Source organism: Sapajus apella, unplaced genomic scaffold (assembly GCF_009761245.1).
Source record: "Sapajus apella isolate SASKATOON/1434 unplaced genomic scaffold, GSC_monkey_1.0 scaffold109, whole genome shotgun sequence".
Classification (NCBI taxonomy): Eukaryota; Metazoa; Chordata; class Mammalia; order Primates; family Cebidae; genus Sapajus; species Sapajus apella.
This window is the reverse complement of record NW_022437049.1, coordinates 6153554-6169230: the sequence shown is the minus strand read 5'-3', so window position 1 is coordinate 6169230 and position 15677 is coordinate 6153554. Positions and strand designations below refer to the sequence as shown.

General features: G+C 36.3%; 1 protein-coding gene across 4 annotated transcripts in view; it reads right to left on the bottom strand.

The window, feature by feature from the left end:
• DCC (DCC netrin 1 receptor) overlaps positions 1-15677 on the bottom strand; it is a 1203097-nt gene that overhangs the window by 220387 nt on the left and 967033 nt on the right. For all 4 annotated transcript variants that reach the window (XM_032259518.1, XM_032259520.1, XM_032259521.1 and 1 more), the window contains exon 13: positions 8572-8713. In XM_032259518.1, coding sequence (XP_032115409.1) covers positions 8572-8713 — 142 coding nt within the window. The remainder of the gene's footprint in view (positions 1-8571; positions 8714-15677) is intronic.

Genomic DNA, 15677 nt, shown 5'->3' with positions numbered 1-15677 from the left:
GGCACATATACACCATGGAATACTATGCAGTCATAAAAAGTGATGAGTTCATGTCCTTTGCAGGGACATGGATGAAGCTGGAAACCATCATTCTCAGCAAGCTAACACAGGAACAGAAAACCAAACACTGATTGTTCTCACTCATAAGTCGGAGCTGCACAATGAGAACACATGGGCACAGGGAGGGGGACATCACACACCAGGGTCTGTTGAGGGGTGGGGGACAGGGGAAGGATAGCATTAGGGGAAATACCTAATGTAGATGATGGGTTGATGGGTGCAGCAAACCACTCTGACACATGTATACCTATGTAACAAACCTGCATGTTCTGCACATGTATCCAAGAATTTAAAATATAATTTATTTAAAAAAAGGAAAGCAGTTTAGAGACTATCTAGTGTATTTTAAGTATCTCCTCAAAAGAATCTCACCTGGCAGGACCAAACTATTTATCAGAATTATCCCTTCCAACCATATACAGTAGGGGAGCTCTTCATATCTTACTTTCTATTACATCTGCAGCGAAGTTTTAGCATCCTGTAGAGATTAGTGCTCTAGGTCACTCTGAAAATCCTGCCAAATTGCTTTGAAGTATTATATGTTATCGTTAAAACATCTTTGACTTTGCCGGGCTGTGGAATTTAACTACAAACACCTAGAAAAGTTAAGTATAAAAATTTAAATATGTATATAGAATCCCATTATTAATGACAATCTTAAGTAATGTCTAATAAAATGGTTCATATATTGCTGAATATCTAACAAAGTGTCCCTGTAAATAAAGCAGGAATACTTTTGTTGAATGAGAAATTAACCTAGGTTACACTGAATCTGATTTACCACAGTATCACTTACAGATAGATTTCACTATTTGTATTCTAGTGGGATTAAAAACAAATTAAATTTCTCCTATAAAATATGTTTATCCAAGACTTTGGATTCTAAATTCAGTGCCTTTTGTATCAAACCTTTATCAAGAAAATTAAACTTATGATCCTTTTTTTATACCCAAGTAAGTGCCTGATATAAAGCAGAAACAGAAATTTTGGCTTTTCAGAGAAGCAGCCTGGACATTGCCTTCAGAATCCAGGTCTCAGGTGGGCCTTCTTCTATGCTGTGAGGGGTATTTGGCTGGGAAAATTTTAGATGTACTGGAGGCCCTTTTAATACCTATTTCCTATCTATGGTGATTAAGTAATAATACATGCTTCCACCTTATGATGTTCTTGTGAGGGTCAAATGAAAATCTGCTTGTAAAAGTAACTTATAAAATCAAGCATTTCATAGATGTAATGATAACTGACAATGGTACAGTGATTTGCAGGTTACTTTCTTACTTGATTTTGAAATACTCTGTGATTTTGGCACAGGATACATAATTGCTTCCATTTTAGAGACAAGGATAATAAGGCTCAGAGAAATTAAGCAAAGGTATTATGGTGTTTTAATTAAAACTCGGACTATCCTTCAGTAAAGAATCTGGGCTCTGTTCTATCTCTTGCTAGGTAGGTTTAAAGGCCCACATGACCTACACTAGACCCAAGAGAGACATCATTAACAAATGTAAAGCACTATGCAGGCATGGAAGAAACTTCTGTTTATGATGACTACATCAGACATGAATAATGGGCAGGCAAGCAGGATAAAATTGATGATTCTATCATTTTTGACAGTGGATCAATCTAAGAAATCAAAAACATCCAAAATTCAGTCTCAAGAAGCGTTCAATTGTTCTCTTGCTTCAAAATGTGGCTAAGTACTTTGTAATGTAATCCCAGCACTTTGGGAGCCCAAGGCAGTTGGATCACTTGAAGTCGGGAGTTCCAGACCAGCCTGGCCAACATGGTGAAACCCTGTCTCTACTAAAAATACAAAAATTAGCCAAGCACAATGGGTTACGTCTGTGATCCCAGTTACTCAGGAGGCTGAGGCAGGAGAATTGTTTGAACCCTGGGAGGTGGAGGTTGCAGTGAGCCGAGATCATGCCACTGCACTCAAGCCTGAGCAATAGAGTGAGACTATGTCTCCAAAATAATAATAATAATAATAATAAATTACAATAATAAATGCACCCTATTAGAAAGAGGAGGTATCTTAGAGAGTTATACCAACAATGACCACCACCAAGCAATTTGGGGGAGGGAGCAGTAACTCTGATAGTTGATATCAAAAGATTGTTCAATGCTGCTTTCTTTCTTTCCCTCCCTTCCAACTTCCCTCCTTCCTTCCTTCCTTGTTTCCTTTTTTCCTTCCTTCTCCTTCCTTCCCTCTTTTTTTCCTTCCACCTTCCCTCCTTCCTTCCTTGTTTCCTTTTTTCCTTCCTTCTCTCCTTCCTTCCATCCTTCCTTCTCCTTCCTTCCCTCTTTTTTTCATTCCTTCCATCCTTCCTTCCCTCCCTCCCTTTTTTCTTCCTTCCCTCCTTCCCTGCTTCCTTCCCTCCTTCCTTCCCTCCTTCCCTGCTTCCTTCCCTCGTTCCTTCCTTTCTTCCTCTCTCTGTCTCTCTTTCATTGGAGGAGGAGAAAAGAGAAGCCAGTCTGTAATTAAATGCATTTGTATGTATATTTTGAAAAGCTGTTATCAGATCTAGTTCCCAAACTGAGATAATATAGAAATATTTTAAAAAGTTTAAATAAGTTGGCCAGGAAAGCTTTTATTTAATCTGTTCTAGAGTTATTCAACACCTCTTGCTGTATGGTAATCTTTAATTTTTATTATCCAATAGACATCTTTTCCCATCCTTGTGTTTTTCTCCTATCCCTTTTTATACTCTTACAATCATGAATGCATTACCTATGGTGAGAAATACATTATTTACAGTTTAAGAGGTAAGAGCATAGGTTTTCAATTCAGGCAGTATTAGGTTTGAATTTTCGTTTCATTACTTATTAGCTGTTTGACTGTGAAAACCCAGGCCTCCTTGTTTACTTCCACGCGCTCATCCATAAAATGGGGATATGTAAATAAAAACTGTCATAAAGATTACAATGAGAACACATATGTAGATTTTAGCATCATGAATGGTTTTAGAGTTCAGTAAGTAATAATATGGCTGGTATTACTTTTGTAAATGTTAAACATTATTTTTATTAATTATCTTTTACAAAGTTATATTACAGCCTTAGTCACTCGCAGTAAAGTGAACTAAAGAGGAGAACATGGCATAGTGAAAGGAGCACATAACAAGGAGTCAGGACACAGGTAATCCACCTGGGATCATCTTCTTAACTAGCGGAGGACCTTAGCAATATCATCCTCCAGATCTCAGTTATTTCTCCTATAAAATAAGCAGTTTGGATGAGATGAATTCTGTGTTTCCTCCTATGTTTGTCAGGATCAAAAAGTTCAATCTCAACGTGTGTGTGTATGTGCGTGTCCTAGATACTTCTAAGTATAACTTTATTGTAAAGAAAGTACGGTGTAACTAGCAATGCTTTTCTTAGCTGTTAAAAATTCTATTGTTGAAAGTTGATTATCTCTGCATCTTTCTATCCTAAATGCTAAGTGCCCTCAAGTGCTGTAATTCTTGTGTTCTATTTCTAGTTTTTTAGACCTTCTAGTAAGATATGGTATATTATTCAAACAACATAATTTCCCCAATGTTAACCTTGTTATAAAATTGCTATAGTATCATTTCAATTTTTCAGTTCATAAACTATCAATGCATTGTTATTATATTTATTATATATTGACCATGAAACAAAACTCTTAAATTCAATTCCAAACAACCTTCTCTAGAGAGCAATCAAAAATTAAAAACATTTTAGAATTTAGTTGACATGGGTTCTCACAATAAAACTGATAGCAGCAATTTTAATCCTTGTTATAACTCTGAATTATTGTCTTATTGCAGATGTCTCATTATTCTCATTTAAAAAAACACATGCACAACAAAAAACACCTGTCTAACAAATAGAAGATAGTAAAAAAAAAAAAAAAAGGAAATGTTTGAGTATCTACCCCTGAATATTTATAACATGCAAATGGAGTATTCTGAAATTTCCAACTTTTTTAAACAATCAAATCAATAAATCATGTGTCTTACAGGCATTAAAATTACAGGGTCAAATCCTTTACATTTTACAGTGCTGTAGATTTATATGGAAAATCAATTATTTCTGCTTACAAAGTGTGTGAGTTGCTAGATATATCCGGGGGACATGTCTAAACCACAGCCAATCGAGCAGCAGTCTGTAGTGCTCCCTGGTTCCTTAATATTTTGCAGCATTGAAGACATATATTCCCACACTCTCTAGAAATGCAACAGGTGTTTCTGTAGCCCAGTCACAGAGCAGCGGACAGGACAGAAAGATTTTACAAAGCTATTCAAAAAAATTTTAGGTATATGATGCTGTTCATTAACTCTTTTTATTGGTTTATTTCAAATTTAGAAAGAGCATGTATATTTTTTGCAGTAAATCTCAGGCATAGTTGCACATATAAGTGCTCATATTTTGTTTGCGTTCCTAAATGTATCTCTATAACTCTTGAAATCAAGAAGTAACAATATGAATAAAGCTTACATATTTTGGATCCAAATTCTTACAGCCCTATAAAGATGCAAATGGGCATTTGTGAGCTGTTCCTAATAACTAATTAATTCATCTCACTCCTTTGCTTTTGGCTGGAATGATAATAAACCAGAGTGGTGATGGGTTACCCCATGCTGATTAGAAGCTCTAATTGTCACACATATTTTAGATCAATGAAAATGTAGAACTGAATTATTTATTTTGGAATAAGTAACATTTATCAGAAAATACAATTCAAAATGATTGTCCTTGAGAGGAAAAATAATAAAAGGAGTCTGTAGTAGTTTGAATGGCATCCCCCCAGAATTCATGCATGTCTGAATGATCAGCATGTGACCTTACTTGGAAATAGGGTCTTTACAGATGTAATTAGTTGATGAGCTCAAGATGAAGTCATCCTGGATTTAAGGTGGCCTCTATCTCTAATGACTGGTGTCCTAATTGGAAGAGGAGTGAGAACAGGCACAGTGGCTTACACCTATAATCCTAGCCCTTTGAGAGGCCATTGAGGGAGAATGACTTGAGGCCAGGAGTTTGAGACCAGCGTGGGCAAGAAAGCCAGACCTTGTCTTTACGAAAAATTTAAAAAATTACTTGGGTGTGATGAAACACACCTGCAGTCTGAGCTGCTTGGCAGACTGAGGCAGGAGGTCAAGTCTGCAGTAAACTATGATCATGCCACTGTGTTCCAGCCTGCCTTAGAGAGCAAGACCCTGCCTCAGAAAACAAAACAAAACAAATAAAAAAGGAAGAGGAAAGAACACAGAGAGGAAAGTGATAAAAAGATGGATAAAGAGATTGGATCAGTGCATCTACAAGCCAAGGAAGACCAGAGACTTCCGGCAACCCCCGCAGTTAAGAGAGGCTTGGGGTGGGTTCTTCCTCAGAGCCTACAGAGGGAGCTGAACCGGCTGGCACCTTGATATCAGACTTCTGACCTCCTGAGCTATGCGAATAAAGTCTGTTCTTTTAAGTCATGAAATCTGTGGTATTTTGTTTTGGGTTTCAGATGGCGAAAAGGCTAATAGTTGCTGCTCTATGTTTTTTTTTTTTTTTTTTTTTCAATGATTTTACCTTAAACAGAGGGAAAGTCCTAAAATGTTCTGTTATTTAGGGAGTCAGAATTTTGGTTTGAATATACTAAACTGAATGTGTTAAAATCCATTTGCCACAATAACTCATAAGGACTAAGTAATTAACACTAGCAAATTCTATTGGCAATGAGGCTACTGTTCTTCATTTATTTTCTGGACCACTCTTTTCTAAGCCATTTAGATGGTATTGCGTGAGCATTAGTGGGAGAAAATCTTCAACTTTCGAAACCAAAAGTTGTAATATTTTTAACTTATTTTTATTTTACATGTGCAATTAAAAATACATACCATATTGTTGTTAAAAAGTAAGCAATACTTATGATCAACATTTTAGTATATATATTATTCTAAATATTTTTATGTGAATGCTTTAATAAATATGAGCTCTTGTACTAATACTGACTGACAACTAGGATATTTGCTTACTATATTCTAAATAATCATAATTTACATAAAATTTAATATTTTTATACTATGCCATTTAAAATAGACATATAGTATCCCAATATACAATTGTGTTTGAATTGTCTAGGTAACTCCCTATAGCAGGATATTTAGGTTATTAAAAACACTATTTGCTATTAAAATAATGTGACAATTAATACGCTTTTAGCTAAAAACTTTTCAAAAATATGTTTGCTTCCTAAGATAAACTTTAGAATTTGGAAGCCTGGGCCATATCTTTATGAAAAGAAAATTACACACACAGACATACATCCACATACAAATATATATACTTCTGTATAAAAAATATATATATATATATGTATACATTGCTTTCCAGAAAGGTTATAGAAATTTTTTGTCCTACAAGCAGTATATGAGAGTGTACATTTCTCATATGCTTTCCATAACAAGATGCCATCGTTTATTTTTATCTTTATTACTTTAATCAAAGGAAAATGCTAACTCATTTTTGTTTTAATTTGCATTTCTCTATTTGTTAATGAAATTGAACATTTTATCATCTTTATTGGCTGCATATAGTTCTGTGAATTGACCATCCAATCATTAATTTTTCTATTGGAATATTCATCCTTCAGTTAATTATCTTAAAATAAGAGATTAATTTTATATTTTTAATGTTTGTCATTTGAGAAGCAAAAGCAATGATGATGAAGTTTTGGGGCTTCAAATCTCTATGTCTGGAAGAACACAAGACTGGGATTAAATTATCCTTAGGGTCTCTCCTACTCTAATGTTAAATCTTAGAATTCATACTAAAATATTTTCAGCAAGATTTTTCAATTTTGGTGATTTCTCTCAAAGTAAAAGTCATTATTATACTGAATATGCTAATGAACACATGTTCCTCACTTCAATTCTTTTTGCCCTTTTCCCCATTATTTTGTCAGGGGGAATAAAATAACCATAGGATCTTGGCTTTTAAAAATCTTTTAAAATGATATGGTAAATGTCACAACTTTCTGTTAGATTTAATCATTCTCTGCCTAAGAGATTTTGTCCATATTTAAAATATGAACATGATTTTTGGCAATCTACTTCAAAGTGCTCTATTATGCTAAAATTATATAGGCATAAAAGACAACCTGAGAGAAAGAAAAATAAAAGTCACTTTCAAGTCTCTGATTGTAGGCTAAACAAGAGGGTTATAAAGTTTGTGTGTCATAATATCAAATGGAAATTCACTGAGTATCTGGTGTAGAGAAAAGGTATATATGTGGGATGACTTCCTCTTTTTTTTTTTTCCCACTTCCCATGGTAGTTTACCTCATCTATCAGTTGTAAGTCACGTGCTTTAAGGTTTCTATATCGTCCTGACCCAGTTTATGAGCCACTTCAGAGTTGCTCAACTTCGTCTATGCAGCTGTGTTGTTGAGCCACTCTATAAGCTTTGCTTGCCAAGTTTCTGGCAGTAGCCCAAGTTGTTCCTAGGTCTGAAAAGCCCTGAGCTCTGATCATACCCTAAACCACGTCACCACCACATAACATGCTGATTGACAAAAAGACACCTACGTGTCTGCACAGCCATCAGAAGCTCTGGCTTCACAGGGGACTGCCTGGAGATGCAGAGTTACCAGTAAGCTATTGTTGAACTCAACCAATGTTATACAAGAGAGCAACTACTCACACCTTCCATCCATGGATTGTAAGACAGCAGTTCATGCGGCTTCTCAAGAGATACCCAGGAGACCTAGCAAGTGCTATCTTTGTCCCAAAGCTGTGTCCACCCCAGCTGGATAACGCACCACCACTGTCTGATTTCTCTTCTTCCCTGGATCACTTCTCTCATTCTTGCTCTCCTGAACTTATAACTTAAAAGGTATTACCTTGAAAGCCTTGTCTCAGTCTGTTTTCTAAAAACCTGGACTGATGTGGATTAAAAGTCACAATTGTTAAAGAAAATACATGATTATTTATTTTATAAAATTAAAAAAATATTATTTGTATGAAAACTGGGTCTAGTTTTCATAGAGAAGTTTGATCTACTATGAATTCTACCAATATTGCTGCAAAAGTGAATTTACTTTATGTTAGCAGAAAGTAGAATAATCTTTCTCTTTATTTTACAATCTACCCTTTTCTTCGGTTTTCAACCCATTCTTACCCCTGGATATTGGTAGGGAGGAATCAAAGTGACTGAAATTGGAACAATTTCATTAGATGACTTTTAAAAGTTATTGGTTAAAATGTTAAGTTTTTATCACAGATGCTTTTGTTAAATCAGCAATCTGAGAAACTAATATGAAAAAACATTTTATGATACATGTATTAAAATGATGATTCAGAGAAAAACATATAGTGAAAGTATTATAGAGAACATAAAGTTAAAAATATAAAGGTTGTTCTTGGTCCAACCAATAGATGTCACCTGCCAGGATGCCAAGAAAAAAAAATCAATGTTCCTTTGGAGTGAGGGTATATTTTATTCCTAAAGCATTTAATTCATCAAAACCTGGCAACACCACACCATGTGAACACTGACCTGTGAATAGGTACCAGAGGTTGTTTGGCTCCAGTGTTTCCATCTCACCCCTGCGGGTCGTCTTTCTGTGTCGAATTTTATAGCCAGTAATAAATCCATTTTGTGTTCCTGATGGAGGAGGCAGCCAGCTAACTTTGATACTCTGTAAAATAATAGATGTAAATTAAAACATTGAAGAAAGAAAGGACAATGGGACAGGGTCAAAGAAGTAACCCAAACCATAAGTGTGAAGAAAGCAGAGAAGCAAGAAGTGTTACCGATTGCCACTTAAAGACAAATTAAATTCATTCTCACAAACTGACAGCATTCTTATTTGTCTGGTTTTAACAGAAATACGCAATTCCTTTGACTGTTTGAATGCATTATCACCTTGCCTTTGCATACACTGCTAAAATGACAGTAAAATATTCTAAATTATATAAAGGCATAAAACAATAGAGAATAAGATTCCATTGGATGAGAGATGTCAACTAATATCTGGAAGGTGCAAATTGGAGGGAGATATGGAATATTAGTCTGTTCTCACATTGCTAATAAAGATATATGCAAGAACGGGTAATTTATATAGAAAAAGAGGTTTAATGGACTCACAGTTCCACATAGCTGGGAAGCCTCACGTTCACGATAGAGGGCAAAGGAGGGGCAGATACATGTCTTACATGGCAGCAGGCAAGGAAGTGTGTGTAGGGGGGAACTCCCCTTTATAAAACCATCAAATCTCACGAGATATATTCACTATCATGAGAACAGCACAGGCAAGACCTGCCCCCGTGATTCAATTACCTCCCAAAGAGTCCCTCCCATGACAGGCAGGAATTATGGAAGCTACAATTCAAGATGAGATTTTGGTGGGGACACAGCCAAGCCATATCAAAGGGTGACTGAGCAAAAGAAGAAATCCTGAAAACTAAATACCTTAAGAGAAAGTCATGAAAAAACAAGGCAATGAAAAACATGACAAGTCAGGGACACCAGGACATTGTTGCTACTTATTTAACTTGGAAGATAGGACTTCCAAACATAGTGCAGAAACAGGGAAGGACTGAAAGTCATTGAGATCAGGTACCCAGTAAAACCAGGCTACCAGCCCTCTCTGACCATAGTTTTTGGTAGCTTTATCCTCTGGGGATGTGAACTCAGAGGCCGAGATTCAGATATTAAAACAGAAGAGAATAGGGATGTAGGCAAGTGTAATCAAATCAAGAATGTGAGTTACCCATGTCTCCTTCCTTCATAAGACACTAGACCAATGGCAACCAAGTATATGCTTCTTGGGTAGAATATCAAATAATCTTTCTCTAGAGAAAATTATCTTTGCCCTAGAGAAAAGGTAGTTATATCCCTGTGCAATTCTCCAACAACAAGGCTACTACTGATATGAACTGGAAACAGGGAAATACTGGTTAGAAGAAGGTGATTCTCCAGCAACAGGCCCCACCCTCAAGTCTGGAAATCCACAGCCCTAAATGGCAACAGTCATTCTTCTTTTCACACACAAATGTTACCTTTTGGCCTACCATGTCCCCCTATCTTGTACCCATATTAACCCCAAACCCCAGGCTCCACAGCAAATGAGCAGATGAGCAGAAGAACAGAGGGACAGAAGAGTGGTGCAGCAGAGAAGGAAAGAAGAAAAGGAGCATCTGAACATCGAGAAAAGTTCAGCTGAGTATGGTCAGGGAGGAGATCAGCCATGGAATGACCAAACTCCAGGGGAAGATTATCTTCCCACTCCATCCTCTTCCTAGCTCTCCATCCATCTCACTGAGGGACCTCCATCCAGCAATAAAATTCCCCACATTTACCATCCTTCAGTTTGTTCATGTGACCTGATTCTCCCTGGATAGTAGACAAGAACCCAGGTACCAAGAGGGCACTGAGCTGGTTAACACTTAAGCTCTCTACAGATGGCAGAGCTAAAAGTGTACTGTAGCACACCCACCGGGGCTTTGGGAGTCACAGGCACCCACCCCTAGTTGCTACCATAGGGCCAGAGCCCCAAAATGCTCACCCCAGCTCCTGCACCTGCCTGTCTACATGTTCCCTCTCCCATAAGAGGGTGCAGCAGCCAAAGAGATGAGCCATATCCCTGTTGCACATCCTGCGAGTGGGGTCAAGGAACTCTCCCATTTCACTACTTAATAAGCCCCACTCATATGCTAAAATTTGCAGTTTAAAATCAGCTTTTTATATATCATTTTAATGTAAACTGACAATCTAACACTACCAGACATCAAAGAAAGCCCTTAGCACAAAGGAAACTGTAAAAAATAATGGGTAAGAAGATCATAGCACCTGAAGGAAACATCAGTAATACAAAGAACGAAATCCAAAAAGATGTCATTAATACCCTGGTAATCTCACAAATGGATCATCCATCCATCAACAGGACAAAAACACAGAACATTGTAGGATTTAAAAAATGTTATTGCAAAAATAATTTGATTGTACAAATTAAATACTCAATAGATAAGTTGGAAGTTGAATTAAAAGAAATCTCTCAAAATTCATTGGGAATAAATTATCACATGAAATTGGAGAGAAAAGGTAACAAATTAGAGATCTGGTTCTCAATTTTCAACACCCAACTGATAAGATGAGAGAATAAAAAAGGAGGAAAAATCAAAGGTAGAAAATTAGCAAAAATGATAAAAAATGACCCCTTTCCCAATAAAACTTTACAAAGCTGGAACACTTGAAGCTCCAGTCTGAAAGGATTGTGGAATGTTAAACAAAATAAACACAAGAAAGGTCTACTTCAAGGCACATTACTGTAAAATACTAGAGCCTCACAGGGAGTGAGGAGGGAATCGACAACTTCCCAGAATGGAGGGGAAAAAAAAACAGGTCACATAAAGCATGATCAGCAGTAAGAATGGCATCAGATTTCTCAACAACACTCGACATTAGGAAAAAATAGAACACTACTGATACAATTCTAGGATTTTAAATCTAGAATTCTTTGTCTAGTCAAATAAGCAAGTATGGGGATAATATAACACAAGTATAAGAATATATGCTAAGGACAGTATATGGATATTTCAGATGTACATGGTTTCTAAGATATCTATCTGTGTTCCCCTTAACAGGAAGCTAATGAAAGGTGAGTTCCAGGAGAAGAATGCCATCTGAAAAAAAAAAAAAAATTTCAAATGCAAGAAACAGACAGTGAAGACAATGAAGAAAATTCTAATGTAATAAAAGATTTAATTAGATGAAAAACCAGACTTCAAAGAATACATACATATTGTTTAATTCCATTTATGTGAAGTTAAAGGATAGCAAAACTAATCTAAAGTACTAGAAGTTACACTAGTCTATGGCAGCTGTTCTGGGTTTTGATTGGAAATGGGTACCAGGAGACTTTTTGGGGTGATGGAAATCTGCATACTGATTTCATGTTTGTTACTCAGATGGATACAATTGTCAAAATACATATTTTTGGGCTGAATTGTGCCCACCAAGAGTCATATGTTGAAGTTATAACTCCTGTATCTTAGAAGAATATGACTGAATTTGGAGATAAGCCCCTTAAGTAGTTAAAGAGTAAGTCATTAGGGTAGGCCTTAAATTTAATATGATTGGTGTCCTTAAAATAAGAGAAAATTAGGACACAGATATGCACGGAGATAAATCATGTGAAGACACTAGAAGAAGGTAGCCATCTCTAAGCCAAGGAACGAGGCCTCGGAAGAAACCAAGTCTGCCAACACATTGATCTTGGACTTCAAGCTTCCCTACCTGTAAGAAAATAAATGTCTGTTGTTTAAGCCACCCAGTCTGCAATATTTATTATGGCAGCCCTAGAATACCAATATATTCATGGGACTGAAAACTCAGGATTTATAATTTCATTTATATTAATTACAGCTTGACCAAAGAAGGAAGGGGAGGAGAAGCAGGAGTAGAAAAAAGAGAAAAGATTGGGGAAGAAAAAGAGGATGAAAGTGTGTTAACACCAAATCCTGACATAAAAATACATCAATAGATGATATCTAAAAATAGTGACTTAGAACTGGTAAATTAAGAGACATCTAAATAAGCACATTATTGAGAAACATAAAGTAAACGTCAGAAAAAAAAAAAAGAAAACCATACCAATATCATAAGACAGTCTTTAGTTAATGGGGGCAAGGTTTGGGAAGGGGAAAAAAAAGAGCCTATTTGTTTTAGTTATAGGTTTGTTAGTATTATTTAACTTAAAAATAATGTGCATGTAATAATCTAAAAAATGTTTAAATTAATTTTTAAAATAAGCACACAGAGTTTTTTTTTTTTTTTTTTTTAAGATGGTAGAAACAAATTACTGGCTGTTACAAAGAACCCAGACCCAAAGTCAAATCACAGATTTGTCCAGGACCTCACTGTCCCTGTTTCAGTCATGGAGCAGAGGCAGAGCTAGACTCTCCAGAGAGACAGAAATCCAAGCTCCTTCTTCCAAATCTACTACAAATTAGCTAGTGCTCTACAAATAAGTAAGTTTCTTTGAGAGGAGAAAAAACATAATCTAAACTTGAACTTACTTGCTGAGCACGTTGTTATTTTCTGAACAGTTGCCGTCACCCCAACACTGAATTTGGGAATACTTAAATATTGCTCCTAGAGAAAATATAGGTTTAGGTTCCTTCGAGCCTCTGGTTACAACATTTTTGTCAACCGATGGGTACATAACCTTGTTTTAATGTTTGTTTCTGTTTAATGATATCTTATTTAATATGGCAGTATTGTCAACTCGTTAACATTAAACTTTAATGCCGGAAATAAGGCAGGCTGCAGCCTTCTTGCTCTCAGGAACACTGGACAGCACTTCAGCACTCTACTCTGGGGCTGGGGTCATTTTAAACAGAAAAGCATCAACCAATAGCACAGAAAGTAAAAACCGTGGCACAAAATAGACCCCAAAAGGGCGCTTGTTTACAGTATAAGGGCTAAAACAAGAAGACAGAGCATCTTTTTGTTCAACCTCAGCTAAGAACACAAACATCTGGCAAGTCAAATTTTACGCTGCTCTGAGCATAACATGAAAGCACTGCAGGTGTTGATTTGAGTTACAAATAAATTTTAGTAAGCACGCAACTTTGCAACTACAAAATCTGCAATTAATGAATATCAACTGCAATTATACAATAAACATGTCTTAATAATTTCAGAGGAATCTAGTTACATATGCTTGATCTGATTAAGTTGGTAGAATATATTCAAAATATTATGGGACTACTGAGACCCTTTACTTTGCATCCACTATTCTTTATGTGTGATAAATTCAGCATTACTCTTAACTACTATTTGTTAACACATTTTTTTGCACTTACTTTAAACCTGGCAATGGTTTAAGCACTCTGCATTATATGTATGTTTTACGTTCGTTATGACCCTGTGAGTTAAGGCCTATTGCTATGACCTTTGTACAATCAGGTAAACTGGGACAAGAATAGTTAAATAGCTTAAACATATATATCCAGCAAACGACAGAGGCAGAATTTTAACAAAGATGACATGAGTCAAAAGGATGACATTCTTTACTGCTTCATATTGCACCTATGGCAAGTTCTAATTCATTTAGTTGTTACTCATTCAGCATGTATCAGTTACATTCCTACTGTGGAGCAGGCACTATTCTTGGGATTAAGGAAACACGTAAATAAGTCATGGTTTACCTTTCTGGCTGGGGAAATAGACATAGAAGCTAATAATAAAAAAACAACGTGCCAAAGTAAAATGTCCCAGAGATGAATTCTTTGTCACGTGATCAGAAGAACTTTACAAAGAACTCATCCTTCAAGTGTGATTGGGAGTTCATGGAGGGGCTGGGAATGGTTTTTAAAACAGAGGAAATATCAAGAACAAGCTCAAGGTATAATGACAATGTAGAGCATCTTCAAGGGAAGGTCATGTAGTTTCTCAGTGGCTAAAGCAAGGGATATACAGGACAATGAAATGGAAACGTAGATTTGGAAAAAAAAAACAAAAACTGCAAACTTTTTCAGGCCATGCTAAACAGATATTAGGTTGGATTAATGTTTTCATTTAAGGCATTTGGCTAAGTTCTTTGGGAGATAAAATATGTATAAAATAATAATATACAGTCTCTGGCTGCAAAGAACCCATAGCCTAAAATATACACATGCCTATCTATTCCCTTCTTCCCCACCATTCATACAGGTAAGTGTACATGTGTGGACATATTCTTTACTCCAAGTGTTTTAGAAACCAAAAAAGAAAACCAGAATCAAATGAATAGTCACAGTTTATCTTTCACTACTCATCTTAGTGGTGAGTGGTGAAACGGCAGATATTATCACCATTGATGATTTTACAAAGAGGGAAATTGAGGCACAGTTCAAGGAAGGACAGATCCAAGGTCACCTGGCCCTATCACTGGAAGACTTCCCACTACAGGGCCTATGTTCTTTTAATTATTTCACAGTAAAATAAGCTATCACAGGGACTCTACTTGGCAATTATACTCATCTGAGTTCTCCTATAAAATATTCTCTTTAAAAACCCAAATTTAAATTATTTCTTTAAAATATATCCAATAAGTTTTCCATACAAAGCCTTTGGAAAATCAAGGAGGGCCACCTTCTGAGGACTACAGCTGTTTTAAAAGTCAAATATATATTCAAGTTGAAAAGGAAAATACAAATGTAGATATTAAACCTTAGACCAATAATTAGAATATTTTAATTTCCAATTAATATTTTGCTGTGACTTTGTTGAATGACCTTCTGTGAGTCTGTTTTTTTTTGAGACAGGGTCTGTGTTACCCAGGCTGTTGAAATCAGGACTCACTGCAGCCTACACCTCCCAGGCTCACGTGATCCTCCCAACTCAGCCTCCCAAGTAGGTTGGACTACAGGCATGAGCCACCATGTGCATGGCTAAATATTTTTTTGTAGAGGGAGGGTCTTGTCCTGTTGTCCAGGCTGGTCTTGAACTCCTAGGCTCAAGGTATTCACCAGCTCAGCCTCCCAAAGTTCTGGGATTACAGGTGTGAGCCACCATCCCCAACTATTGAGCCTAATTAGTGACCTGAATCTCCATGTACATACTGAAAAAGAGGGAACATTTGTGCTTAGTATGTCTACCAAATATAAGTCACTTGA